General features: G+C 39.6%; 1 protein-coding gene across 1 annotated transcript; it reads right to left on the bottom strand.

Annotated features, from left to right (window-relative positions):
• Positions 1-238: 238 nt before the first annotated feature.
• Positions 239-6,053, bottom strand: cd83 (CD83 molecule). The gene is made up of 5 exons (XM_030393672.1): positions 5,921-6,053; positions 5,635-5,762; positions 4,507-4,735; positions 3,703-3,806; positions 239-3,564 (listed from the first exon to the last, which is right to left on the bottom strand). Exons 1-5 carry the CDS (start codon positions 6,024-6,026, stop codon positions 3,400-3,402), a joined length of 732 nt encoding a protein of 243 aa, XP_030249532.1. The 5' UTR covers positions 6,027-6,053; the 3' UTR covers positions 239-3,399.
• Between the last annotated feature and the right edge of the window lie 8,230 nt (positions 6,054-14,283).

Below are 14,283 nucleotides of genomic sequence, written 5' to 3'. Positions count from 1 at the left end.
GTCTCCTTTAGAGGCTAAAAGCTACAATAGTAGACGACGATCTGATTGTTTAATGTGACCTTTAAACACAAGTGGTCTCATTTTGTTAAAGAGGGACTTAAAAAAGTCAAGGTAATCTTGATCTATTCTTTCCATTGAGAATTAGGAATACAAGATTATTGAAATTATGAGATTAGAAGTAAAAACAAACATGAGATTTAAAAAATCATATAAAGAGATAATACACATGAAAGCGGTCCAACAGAAACAGAAGCTTTTATCATTTTGAAGTCAATTTGACTTTTCACCTTATAAGTATGTTCCTTTCAAAACAGTGAATTAAATCATTTCTGCAGTAAACACACTTTCAGCAATACAACCTACAAGATTTCCCTTCAGAGCAACTAAAAACCTAAAAGACACAGAGCAGATAAAATAATGACTTCAGCTCTGTTATAAATGATCATAAACATAATCACATTCACAAAAACTTGTAATGCCGACCCAAATAAACTGAACTGAACAAAACACGCCACAAAAGCATCCGATGATGCTGGAGCTGCAGGTGAGAAGGCTGCTGAGCCAGTGACCACTGTTCAGGCCTGCGTTTCAACATTTGTAAGCGTGAAACCAGTCGGTATTTTTAAAAAAGATTTCAGACCATTTTCAGACGAAACATGATCTTTACAGTGTTTTCAGCATAAGCACAAAATAGAAAATTGAACTTAAAGAAACATAAAGTTTAAAGGTATCTGTTGGCAGAAACAAACACTACAAACATTTATTCTTGTGACTGGGTTGCTGAGCCAGAACTATTCTAACGATCAAAATACAGGAAAATTCTTGAATAACTGAAGCGTTCCTTATTGTAATCTTCCACCTGGAGCTTCTTCTGAGATTTAAAGATACAAAACGAGAGAGAAGTTTTGTTTAAACAGAAAAAAATGCAGTTTTATTTTTCAAATTTGAAACAGAAACAAACAGAAAGTGACAATCACTAGATCACTGATATTTGAAATTATCACAACTCGTGAACAGTTCAGCATCAGTAGCTTTTCCTGTACTTAATCCTCTCAATTTAAAACAAACCAAAGAGTAAGAAGAGCTATTCCCAACAGCAAACCCTGATTCTGTTGAGTCAAAAATGTCAACTTCAAACACCTAAACAAAGAATAATATGCCCATAATCACTCATTGTGCTGTAATTTAACCAGCTATGAACCTGCAATCTTAAACGTGACACACATCACTACACACAGTTTTCAGTCAATGTTTTCGGAGGTCATGAGGTCCCCTATGACCTCAGAGCCGTTCCACATTATTCACATTTTCATGGATCAAAAAAAACAACAACAACAAATGAAGACAGAAAAGAGAAGTGCTAGCATGGATAAAAAAAAGAAATAAAAAAAAAGCCCAGATGGTTCTGACGTGTCTATCTGGGGATTTTCCCCTTATCAAACTAAAAATCCAGACAAATGTAAATAGCTCAGAGTAGGTGTAGCTCTCGGTTTCACTTCTTGGTTTTTAAAGGGCACTAAGGCTCACTTCTCACTGCAGCTAAAAGCGTCACAATGCGTCATTCACACGTGATGGAGAAACATTAAGGTCACGCTGAAGACGACATGTGATCACATCAGGTGAATGTGGAGACACAGTTCTACAAAATGTGGTTTAAACCAGATTTTCAGATGACTTCCTGCCGTTCAAATACTAAACATATATAATCAAAAAATCTGACATGGACCTGCATGTCGATTTATTTTAAAGACTATTAGTTTTTACTTTAGCTGCTGCTACTGTTAAATGTCTCAGATTCTAATAACATTTTGTTCCATCTGTTCAACACTCTAATCTATAAATATAGAGTGTGTGAGAGGGAGCCTGGAATCTCAGAGTTTCACTGCCGAATACGGTTTCACTGTAATTTTTGTACATGTGACAATAAACAACAGGATCGTCTGAACATAAATCAAAACATCTTTTTTTTTTTTAAACATGGTAACATTGAGAACTTGATCAAATAAACAATTAACAGACTCCACAACTTCGTGACAAATGGTCGCCTGTCGATGCATTTAGCACATTTTCATCTCATTAACATACTCGCCGCTCCTCCTTTGTCCATCGCAACTGGACACATTAACCTCATTAGATTCAAACAGATCCTAACAAGAACATAAAACATAATCTAATAAATTGCACAGTGCAGTTAAAGTAACCACACAAAGCACAATAGCCACTAACATGAAAAATCGGACCTTAAAGGAACAGTTCACCTAAAAATGAAGAATTTTCTCTAGTATCCACGCTGATATGAAGTCAGGTGAAGTGTCGTAGTTCACAAAACATTTCTGGAGCTTTACAGGAAAACAGCGCTGCGGTATTCTCCGAAACCACTGAAGTGGCTGGAGATTTGTTTTAAAATGTGAAAAAACAACTGAAAAGACAAACATATCCAAGTCTCCAGAAGCCCTGAGATCCCACATCCATTTGAAAATACATTATTTAAACTTTCGATGTGCGGTCGAGCTCCTGCACCCACTTTAAAGAGGGTGTAAATACCATCTTTTGAAGTCAGTTTGGGATCTCGGGGCTTCTGAGGACTTGGATTACAGCGGACGAGCTGCATGGAGCCATTTATTGTTTTCTTTTGCTGTGAAGCTCCAGAAATGTTTTGTGGACTACAACACTTCACACGTCTTCCAATCAGCATCAAGAGCGAGGAGACAGTAACTGAATTTTCCTTTTTGGGTGAACTGTTCCTTTAAAGTGTAGTAAAAGTAAAGAGTAGAACGTATCAGCACTGCTCATTTTACTGCACTCAAGAGTTTTGTTGCTACAGTTCGAGTTGGTCTGGTGTGACTGATTAGCTCATGGTGGCTAATTTGCGCAAATGTTGGCAAACTTTATTTTGCTTCGTTTGAAGACTTGATGACTCTTGAGTGTGAAAGATAGATCTTCACTTTTAAGGAGGTAGTTTAACCCGTCTGCACCTGCTTCACCTTCTGAGCCACAGCCACCGGGTCGGTTCTGTGTCTCCTCTGCCTGACTGTCGATGGAGGACCATCCCAATCTGTGTCCACGACTGTTGTAGCTCACGACTCTGTCCTCTGTCCTCCGCTGAAGATTTGAACGTAGGGGGATCAATCAATGGAAGTCTGTGATTATGAATAAGGGCTGTCCAGTTAAACCTGATTTTTCTTGTCTACCTATTAATTTCCTTCCAGTTTGTTTCTTTTAAAGATTGTGCATCTCCTCTGTTGCTCATTGGATGAATTATAAAGCTGAAGATTCACAAAATTACAGCTGGAGGACGCCTGAGGACAAGTAAAGGACGTTAAAGAAGCTATTGGGAGACCCTCCCGGTCTTCTTCTCGCCAGTCTTCTTCCTGTAGACCATTTCATCACCGTCTATCTTCAGACAAAGATGTGCTTCAACGTGGGCGTTTTAGACGACTTCGGACCCAAAGTGTAAATCAACATTAAGTCCTTCTTTTCAAGAGGTTTGAGCGGCGCGTCCAATAAGGTTTCTTTTTTTGGTGTTTTCTTGTTTTTGTCTTTGAGGGTGTTCTTCAAACAAACCTGTGGTGGAGAAACCAGAAAATACATTTAGATACAGAATGAAAGAGATAGTGAAACAGAAATGTGTAACAAAGTGCACTGTGGGCTGTAAACCCTGTGGAAACTCTAGTGCGTGTTGAAGCATGTTCCATTACTTACATAGCTTATGAGGAATATGAGAAGCGCCAACATCAGCACTGCTGTGGCAACGATGACCAAGCAGGCGTCCGTCACCAGGGTTTCTCTGTTACTGTCCGGACAATCTGGAAAATGAAAATAGAAATGAGTTATTTAAAAAACCTGAACTGCATCACACAGCAGATCTAACTGAAGACAGCCTGCCGGAGTGTTTCTGCTGCTCTGGCACATTTTGAATGCGTCAGTATCAGATGTGACGAGGCAACTTCAGCAGTTTGAAAACCAGCAGAAATTCTTGCGAGATAAGTTTGACTTAAAAACCACAAAAAAACCCCATGTGAGAATCAATTTAGCTGAGCAGCTTAAAAACAAACCAATCAGCAAAAACTAGATCGTGATGACTCGTTTTCTCTGCCGAGGTGATAAAAACCCGAAAATACTGCAGAGTCAGCTGACCCGGGTGTGAAGGTGTGAGTTTACACCTCCCAACTGCTGCCTGACCTCAGCGGGTGTCAGTGGGACTTTTGGCCAGTGGAAAAGGGTTTTTATACTTGAGTCTAAATACTTTCTTTTCCTTCTGAAGTGGGTTTTGTGTGGGATTGTTTAAAACGCAGCTGTGCTTCATAGATGATTCACTCGACTGCACCCACATCACAGACAAACATCTGCAGAACCGGGTCAGAGTCTGGATGTTCCCTGGTTCAAATCAAAAGTCTCTGGTGTGTCTGTGGGTGTTTCATTGGTGCATCAAATGTTTCCCATGAAGGAACTGGGAAAGTTCAGAAGACAAACCCACAACGCTGTGACCCGAGCTGTGCCTTTTACCTGTCAGAATGAGTTGGATCTCCCCGTCCCGGTTCTGTTGCCCGACAGGCGCCGACAGTTGACAGCTGTACACGCCGCTGTCAGCGCACGTCAGGTTGGACAGGAGGATGTTGTGCGTCTCGTCCAGCAGCTCCACCTCTCGCTCCACGCCCTCGTACGAAAGCACCGTGCCGTTGGGGAGGTCTCGGGTCACAAGGCCGCTGAGTCTGGCCGCCGGAGCCTGTCCGACCTGTGACATCATCATCATCATCATCATTATTATCATCATCATCACAACAAACTAAAGCTGTAGACACAAACACTACTTCTAACAGCAGGGGAGGAAGTAATCAGATACTTTATTAAAAGTACCAATACATCACTGTGAAAGTAATCTATTACAAATGAAAAACACTACTCTGAAAAAGTAACTTCTGATTGTGTAAACAAAAACTCTCCTGCTACTTAAGTACATTTACTCAACTACAGGTCAAATAAAACCACTGTAACTACTTCCTTCAGTAAAAAGAGTAATAGTTACATTTACTCGAGTACTGTACAATCAAGTACAACTTCTATATACTTTGACTTTACTTGAATATTTCATGCTATATCATGTCACGTTATACTTCTACTCATCACAAACATTTATTCAACATTTATAGTTACAAGTTACTTTTCACATAAAAATACACATATTGGCAGTAAAAGTGCTCCCAGTAGTGCACAAAGTAACTATAATAACTACATGAAAATGCTCTTATGTGTGTTCACTAGTGATATGAACAGAAACACATTCTGCATGTTGAGTACTTTTACTTTTAGTACTTTTGCAGGTCAGAATATCAACTTGTAATGGATTATTTTTAGACCATAAAAGTACTGAGAGTACTTCTTCCACCTCTGCCAGATAAACACCACACAGATTAATAAATATGAGATTATATTTATCATGTATTTTATGACATGCTGTACTTTTAGTGGGTAGTTAAAACAGAAAGGAAAAGTAACTTCAGTTATTTGTCTTTAAATCAGCCAATGAGAAGAGAGCATGATGTGGCCTTTTGATCTGCTTTCTGGAGCTTCGCAGTCTTATAAAATATAAAGTATTTTGCGTGAAAACACACAAATGAAGTTAAATGTTTTTACCTTGTACCACCTCACTGCCGTGTACTGGACTCCAGGCTCGGACACAGCCGTGCACTGAAGAACACAATCAGAACCAGAGGTTGACACGGTGTCCAAGGCGATAGACGTGCAGGTAGCGAGAGTCACACCTGTGGAGCACCAGAGTCCAGACATTAGGGTTCATACAGGGTTCAAGTTAGGTTGCACAGAAGAGACAACAACAGAAATGCGGATAACCTTTGAACTAGTTTGTACAAATACCATGTAGTAAAATAAAAAGTGCATCATGGTTAATGTTGAAACTTACACAGTGACAGCAGGAGAGCCAGGTTCAGGAGAGCCGGAGACATGATGGTGATGTCCAGAAGCTTCAAGAGGCAGTTGAGTGAAAACGAAACGGTTGGTGCCTGCATATATATGTGTGTGTGGGCGCGGGCCGTTCCACTTCCTGAAAAAGCGGCTGGAATTTACCACTACGTCATCAAGAGGCGGAGCTTAGTTATCACAATACTTGTTTTCAGATAGCCGTCGGGGAGCGCAGGGGAGGGTCACACTGAAGTGTCCATTGACGGCTCACCTGTTCTCTGCTACGATCGCACGCGCCGCTCGCGCTCTTCACTCGCGCCATCACTACACACCGAGTCACGCGCTGCCCCATCTCAACTCTCACAACAGTGTTGAACGCAGCGAGCTCTGCATCACATCACATTAGCAGTCACTCCATTAATTTAGCCAAGTGTTACAGTACGATGCCGCTACACCGCCGCCTCTCACTCATCCTTCTAGGTGAGTATTTAAACTTTATCGACTTTAATACAGCTCGTCAGAAAAGGTTTATTCTTGTCTTTGTAATCTTTGCTTGCCGGTACGGGTCACGTTGCACGTTGTGGCATTTCAAACTCACGCACGCCAAACTCCATTAAAAAAACTGCGCATTTAATGTTCCGCTGCACACACTGCAAAAATAGCACATTTTCAGGTACTCTCATTAATAATCGTTGGCGTGTAAAAATCGGCATGACAGTTAACTCCTGTGACGGTAACTTCAGATTCAGCATTTAAATAATAACTAAGCGATGGAAGTACGTTTAACTTGAGCCGAATTGAAGACAACATCTTCAAAATTGAGAATATGTATTTAAGGTTTTGCTTTACTTGGTAATGACGCAGAAGCGCGATAAAAACGATAGAATTTACGTTTTTTTAAATGATGTTCGGCATCACTTTGTAGCGGAGACTACATTAACGCGCTGATGTCCGTATTAGAAAATAGATAGCGTGTTTTAATCACGCTTTGTTTACTAACAAGTGATGGTTGATTACAGTGTAAACGACCTTCCGTTTAGCTGATGTTAGCATAGAAGCGCTGAGTCATCGCACCAGCGTATCGCCCGGCTGCAGGCGCTGCATCTAGTTATTAATAACTGTTTAATATTTTACTACTGAAGTAACATGTTTGTCGTCCTGGTGCCCTGAGCTAACTTTAACAATTAATACCGTGTAATTCGGCTGTCATATTGATCTGTGAGCATAACTGATAGAGTAAATTGAAAGTAAAGCAGAATGTGGGATTCCCCAGTAGTTTCCCCGGCATGAGGTGGTTTCGGGGAAAGTGTCAGCAGCTCAGGGAATTCCCTCTATGAGTTGTTTTGGTGCTTTTATGAAGTTACTAGTTTATTTAGATTAAAGTTGGATTAGTTTACTTGAACTATTTCCTTGTTTAGCATCTTTAGTGTTGTCAAATTAATGTTTTGCAAACTGATTTCCAGGTTTTTTTTTTTCCAGGATAACAACCTGGAAATCAGGCATGCAGGATTTCTTTGTTCTGTGTTTGATTTTAGGAAAAATAATATAAAAGTAATAAAAAATAATAACAAATAAACCATGAAAATCATTTGGACGTGCAGCCTGTAGCTCAGTTGGTTCGAGTCCTGGCCCGGCCCGGCCCGTTGCTGCATGCCACCCTCCCCCTCTCTCCCTCTCACCCTGTTTCCTGTCATCTCTGAAGCTGTCCTATCAATAAAACTACTCAAAGTCCAAAAGAACTCAAGAGACTTGACAGTTACTGCACAGTAAACACACAGTAGGTTGCAAAGCATCAGCAGAAACATAAAGAAAGCCAGTAAAGTCTGAAATGTCCCCTTTTATTTATTTACAGCATTGGATTTTTCAGGTACAGGTTTAAAGTTGTTCGGGTGTTGCCTGCTCAAGTGCCAAATGTTCAGTTATAAAGTGAAACTCTCACTAAAATGCAACCGAGCCTTTTTTTGTGAATGTACCCGAGTCAAATATTCATATGAAAACATAATTACGACGAAAGAGGCATTTTTAAGATTTACCGTATTTTTGTTTTCGGGTGAAACTCATTTTCAATGGGAGTGCTACGGGCACTTTTACGATAGCATCAACATCTCTCTGTTTAAAACAGTAAGAAGTCTCGACACAACATGAAACTTTGCTCGTAGTATCACCAGGGTCTCTACACATGAACACAAGCATTGAGAACATTGTTTGTGTACACAGAGTTTACTAAAAAGAAGGTTTCGTAACCTGGAGGACAGTTAAGGTGGAACTACTGTCTTCCAGCAACAACACAACGAGAGATCTCACGTGACTTTTCCGGCTTTTTGATTATATGGAACTAAGCTTTAGGAGCGTTCCACCTTAACTGTCCTCCAGGTTACGTCACATTCTGAGATCGACACTTCTCCACTGGCAGGACGGCGGCGAGCGGAACAAGCTACTGCTAACGTGAGTTGTTCAAAAAGCTTCTTTTTAGTAAACTCTGTGTACACAAACAATGTTCTCAATGCTCGTGTTCATGTGTAGAGACCCTGGTGATACTACCAGCAAAGTTTCATGTTGTGTCGAGACTTCTTACTGTTTTAAAAACAGAGATTTTGATGCTATTGTAAAAACTCCCATTGAAATTGAGTTTGACCTGAAAACAAAATACGGTAAATCTTAAAAGTGCCTCTTTCATCCTAATTATGCTTTTACATGAAGGTTTGACTCGGGTACATTCACAAAAAAAGCAGAGGTTGCTTGTCTCTGTTTGTAGTGGCTGCTCTGGTATCCGTGATGGGAAACTCGGATGTGGAGGAGATCAGCAAGCGTTACTCCTGCTGTGAACCAAAAATACGCTTCAACACCGAGTGTAAAAACACCTGGCAGATCAATAACGGGGTAAAAATTACTCTTAAACTCTGTACAATGACAATCAGTCGGTGATGAGTTAATCTCTGTTCATAAAGTGATTTTTGTTTCGACCTCGTAGCCCTTCGCCCTCTCCGAGACAAACGACTGCATACGTCCCTGTAAGAGTATCCAAGATGGAGTGATGACGCTGGATCAGTGTGTTGCTTTTCACGCCATCGTGGTGTGCACGGTCGGTCACCCATCAACCTTTATTGATCACAAACAAGAAAATAAAGCAGACAAAGAACATAAACTCTTTTATTCAGGTCTAATCTTCACTCCTCTGTTAACAGAAGGAGAATGTGTCAACAGAGCAAAGAATCTACTACACCAACGAAACGTGCGCTGGTTCTGGTATCGGCCCAGGAAACCACGGTGGGTCTTGTTTGTGTTGGCAGATTTCTGATACGATTGTATTTAAAGACATTTTAGAGTATGAAAAACAGAACAGAACCTCTTTCTGCAGCGACGCTGAGCTGCGCAGGTTAGTTTCTGTCGTCTCGATAAGACAGTAAACACAATATCACCAGACTCCATTGAGAAATCATGTAATTTTAAAAGTTGCTACATGCGAAGAAACTTGACAAACTTCTGCAAACTGACTATGATTAATTCTAAATCATTCTCAATCCATAACTTTAGGTAATTTCCGCATGAATCAGCTTAAAACATAATTAATGAAAATAAAATTCACCTTTTACACAGAAGTTCTGTAAGACAACAGCCACATTTTATAAATACAGTTACCAGTAACGAATATAGGCAGCTTTTTTTGTCGCTGGTGGAGAAAGTCCCCAGACTCCCTTAACAAATGTGTCAGTTTAGTGAGTTGTTGAGTTGGAGACACTTTATCAACTCTGTGAAACTCTGTCTCTGACTCATTCTGCATTATTTGGACCTTCTTGTTAATTCAGCAAATGTTCTACAATAAATTATTTCTTTGTTTGTGTAGAAACCTAAAGGACTTAGAGCTCAGCTTCATCAAACATGCTAATAGCTAACTGTTCGATGTTAGCATTTAAATATGAGCACAGTTGACATTATAACAACTTTAAGTCATGTTAGTGTCACATGTATGTTGAGATTACAACTTCTTGTTGTTATTGTGTCTGCAGGGTCCGTTGGATCGGTGCTGCTGGCTCTGCTGATTGGAGGATGGTTTGTGAAGCACATCTGCTGAATCATCGAGACAGCGAGTTTCTACCAGTGCTGCTATTGATGGTACCACATTCAGGGAAGAGGTTGTTTACTACTGGTGTGTCATTGCTTTTGCTTCCTGTCCTCTGCACTTTATTCTCTGGTACCATTTTTTATATCGCTCATGTTTAGGTGTAGTTTAGATATATAAATTCAGATAGGTTAGTTTGTAGTTCATGCATAAATCTACCTCACTGCCTCGCCATGCAGTGCCTTGCAGACAGTGTTATGATGAGCTTATTTCATGCAAAGCTTGAAGCAAAAATATGTATCACGCCGCTTAAAGCATTTAGACATTTACTGAATTTTTTTATTGCAAAAGCTGAAACTATGCACATCAGTTTTTGTCTCTTTATTATTAGTATTTTGTAAACAAAGACAACAATGATTGTATTGTCCCCTGAAAAACTTTTCGTTCTCCATCAGATGGTTCAAATATTTCCCTCCATTCAGTTGTCAGGTATCATTTCACTGGTGCTTTTCTCGGGGCTGTATTTACTAAGAAACTACTGAAAAAAAGTGATTTCCAGTTTAGCAACTGGTTTATTAAGTCCAGCACTCCCGCATTCCTCCAAGCTCACAGTCCAGATCCTCTCCAGTCAGCTAATAGGGCCACTAGCTACACGGCTAACAGAGCTAATGGCAGCTAAAGTTAGCAGACTGAATTTAGAATGCTAACCAGGTTGCCACTGGCCTGACAACCTCTTTTTTTCCCCCAAGTGGTCCAAAGCTCCTTTGCTAGCCGTGTAAACACCAACACTCAAATCAAATCAAATCAAATCAATTTTATTTATATAGCCCAAAATCACAATCACATTGCCTCAGTGGGCTTTACAATCTGTACAGTGAACAACATCCTCTGTCCTTAGACCCTCGATTCGAGTGAGGAAAAACTTCACATGTTGATGGAAAAAAAACCTTTTAACAGGGTAAAAAAAACAATGGAAGAAACCTCAGGAAGAGCCACAGAGGAGGGATCCCTCTTCCAGGACGGACAGACAACACTCCCCTGGTACTCCAGCTAGCTGCATGGCTAACAGAGCTAACAAGCTAAGATTAGCTACAGACTGTGATGTAGTTACAGAATACAGTTAGCAGTTAGTCTGGTGGATGTGCTGCCTTTATCTGTAAAGTATCAATTCAACAGGTGGCAAAATCTTAAAAATTTCACCTTTAAAGATTGAATCATTTTTCAGGCATTATTAACAGTTCACGGTCGTTTTCTGTCCTGTGTGATATTCTTTTAAATATTTTATATATGTAGCCACTCAGAATAGAAATGCATTATAATTGCATTAACAAGCCGGTTTGAATACACTAAACACTTAATAAATACTTGATAACACTTAGTAAATACAGCCCCAGGAGTTCTGCTGTCCAAAGATCCAAAGTTCACCTGAGATCAATATAAACTCACCAAAGCTAAAGCTAGCTGTCAAACCGACGTTTACAGACTGTTTCAGAAGACTTCTTTTTTTTTTTTTTTTGGCAAAGTGGGATGAGCTCCTGGTTCCAGAAGTGAAACTTATACCTGATTCAAAGTTACAAAGTTACCTGTGAAAGTGTCGGGAACAATAATACCACAGTGAGGTTGTTACAAATGTGAGATTTTAAGCACAGTTTCCTGCATTATGGTGACGTTTTAAGAGTGAAAATAACAAAGTAACGAGTACAAACCTTCAGAGAGTCCGTGCACGCCTCGATGGAGTTGCAATTGATGTTGAAGCCCGTTCACTTTAAAACTTTACGAAGTGTGAAGATTATCTTCATGAACAAAACCTATAAGTATCGTACATTTGTGTTTGACACAAATTATTTCCGGCATCTTATCCCATCGGTGTGTTTGTCGAGGGCGATGCTAGCTCTGTAGCTAGCTTACAAAAGAACGTCACCCTGCAGCACTTTATTAACCCCAGCTGTCAGTCGCTCCTCTGATTGGTTACTTACATTGATGATGATTGTTTACAGAATGGTGGAAACACTTCCTGAACCAGCCGGCTCGCCCACTTTGCCTTCCATGATTGATTTTTATAGCTCACGTAGGTCTAATTCATTTTTAACTTGAACATCTCATACAGTTTTTTTTTTTCTTTGGACCTTTAATGTTTACTTGCAGCTAACAGACACATAGTATTGGGGCATTTATTTTGCGTTCTTGCTCATTTATGTACGGGAGAATGATGTTGGGTACACGGGTGTAATTATAAGCTAATTAATTCATTCCAGTTGGTAAAAGGTCTAAAATGTTGTGGGTCCAAATTCTCAGATTCAGGCTCTCGTCCACACGTACACGAGTATTATCACTGTTTATGTCTTCCAAAACACAAATACTCCAATGTAATAATACACACTCTGAGTTTACGTTTGCCAAAAATGCTACAAGCACGTAGCATCATCATCCTGGAAGCAGTTTTTCTAAAATCTCTATTTTCAGTGACCTTAAATACCGTTTACAAAAAAAAGAAATACCTGTGAAGGTGTGGACAGGAGCCTCAGACTCTGGTTTCATTGAAGGAATTAAAGGAAAGAAAAATCACTGCCAGCTTCGTCCCGATCTACATATCACAGCCACAATTATTTAAAGGGATCAACATCCAGTATGAGTCGAGCTGTGGTCAGAGAACGTCGGAGCAGGAAAGAGCATCTGATCGCAGCACTGTGGTGGAACCAGACTTCATGCAAATTAAAGCAGATTAAATGCCAGTGAGAGCAGATATGATGAGGGGAGAATACATTTTCATTAATCTAACGAGCCGTTTGTGAGAGTCGCAGATGGAGAAACTGTTACAGACAACAGGTATTATATTATTATATAAATATTTATTTAATATTATGATAGTAATAAATAATCTACGTGTCCTCTCAGTGTTCGATCTGTTACGACTCCGTTCAAAGATATCAGAATAGTATTTAATTTGAAACCTGACAGGACCAAACTGACTTCACCTGAGCTGCTAATGGAAGTTTAACTACTTTGAGTGTGTGTGTGTGTGTGTGTGTGTGTGTGTGTGCTTAATATTTAAAAAAAACCAAAAACATAAGCTATTTCCTTCCTTAAAGCAATATGAAGCTAAAACTTTTCATGTTTTTCACAACACTATCGTCTTTACCATCATCTTGGGTTTCTCACCTGGCGATAACAGAAGATATCCGTCACTTTAAATTTAGGTTTCAGTTCATCTCAGTTCCCTTCATCAAATCTGTCATTCAAACTAATCAATCTGGGTCACCGATCGGGTTTCTAACTTCAGTATTGAAGCTCTTCTGATGCTCTTTCCTGCTTCACGACTAAAGCTGATCACATCCCTCACATCGGGCATTAATCATCCTCTCTGCTGCTCTACTGGATTATTCTTCAATTGAATTGCACTAAAGGGACATTCCCTTAAAAAGAGCCACGTAACAACACCAGCACATTGTCATGCAGGTCAGGAGTACAAATGGTGCTTTTGTTGCTCGTTTTTTAGATATGGAGCTTTTTGTTTGCTGGATTTGTATTTGTATTAAATTTTAGCTCCTTAAAACATGAAATGACTGCACATTCTGACTGTGACTCCTGCCGAATGAACAATGTGAAACCAGCACTGTAACATCTTTTGTACTGTAATCCCTAATCTGTCCCTCATGCATTTATAATCATTCCCTCAGACAAATCATGTGAATTTCATAAACTATTAACACCCCACATGACATATTGGTTAGATTATAGATTAATTCTTTTGTACTGTATCATGATTCACTTGTAATAATTATCTCAGATGTGTTTTATATAAAAGGGACAGAAACTCATGTGCAACTCTTCTGTTATGTCGCTGCTCCATTGTCTTTAATAAATTATAAAAAAAAACTTCTCTGCAATCTGTCTCATGATTTATTAAAACGATGTTCTCTGATGTGTAGTTTGTTGAAGTTAAGATTTTAAATTTCATGAGCAAAACAAAATGTTTGATTGAGAAACTTTCAGGTGAAATTTTCTAAGAAGTTCAACCAAAAAAATATAAAGTCAGGTGAAGTGTCATCGTCCACTGAAGCTCCAGAACAACACTTCACCTGACTTTATATCCTCAGGAGGAGAGGATGACTTTATATCATCAGGAGGAGGAGAGGAGGACTTTATATCATCAGGAGGAGAGGAGGACTTTATATCATCAGGAGGAGGAGAGGAGGACTTTATATCATCAGGAGGAGAGGAGGACTTTATATCATCAGGAGGAGAGGAGGACTTTATATCATCAGGAGGAGGAGAGGAGGACTTTATATCATCAGGAGGAGAGG

The sequence above is a fragment of the Sparus aurata genome, chromosome 17 (genome assembly GCF_900880675.1).
Source record: "Sparus aurata chromosome 17, fSpaAur1.1, whole genome shotgun sequence".
In the NCBI taxonomy this organism is placed as follows: Eukaryota; Metazoa; Chordata; class Actinopteri; order Spariformes; family Sparidae; genus Sparus; species Sparus aurata.
Note: the sequence above shows the minus strand (reverse complement) of the source record. Positions and strands in the feature narration are given on the sequence as shown.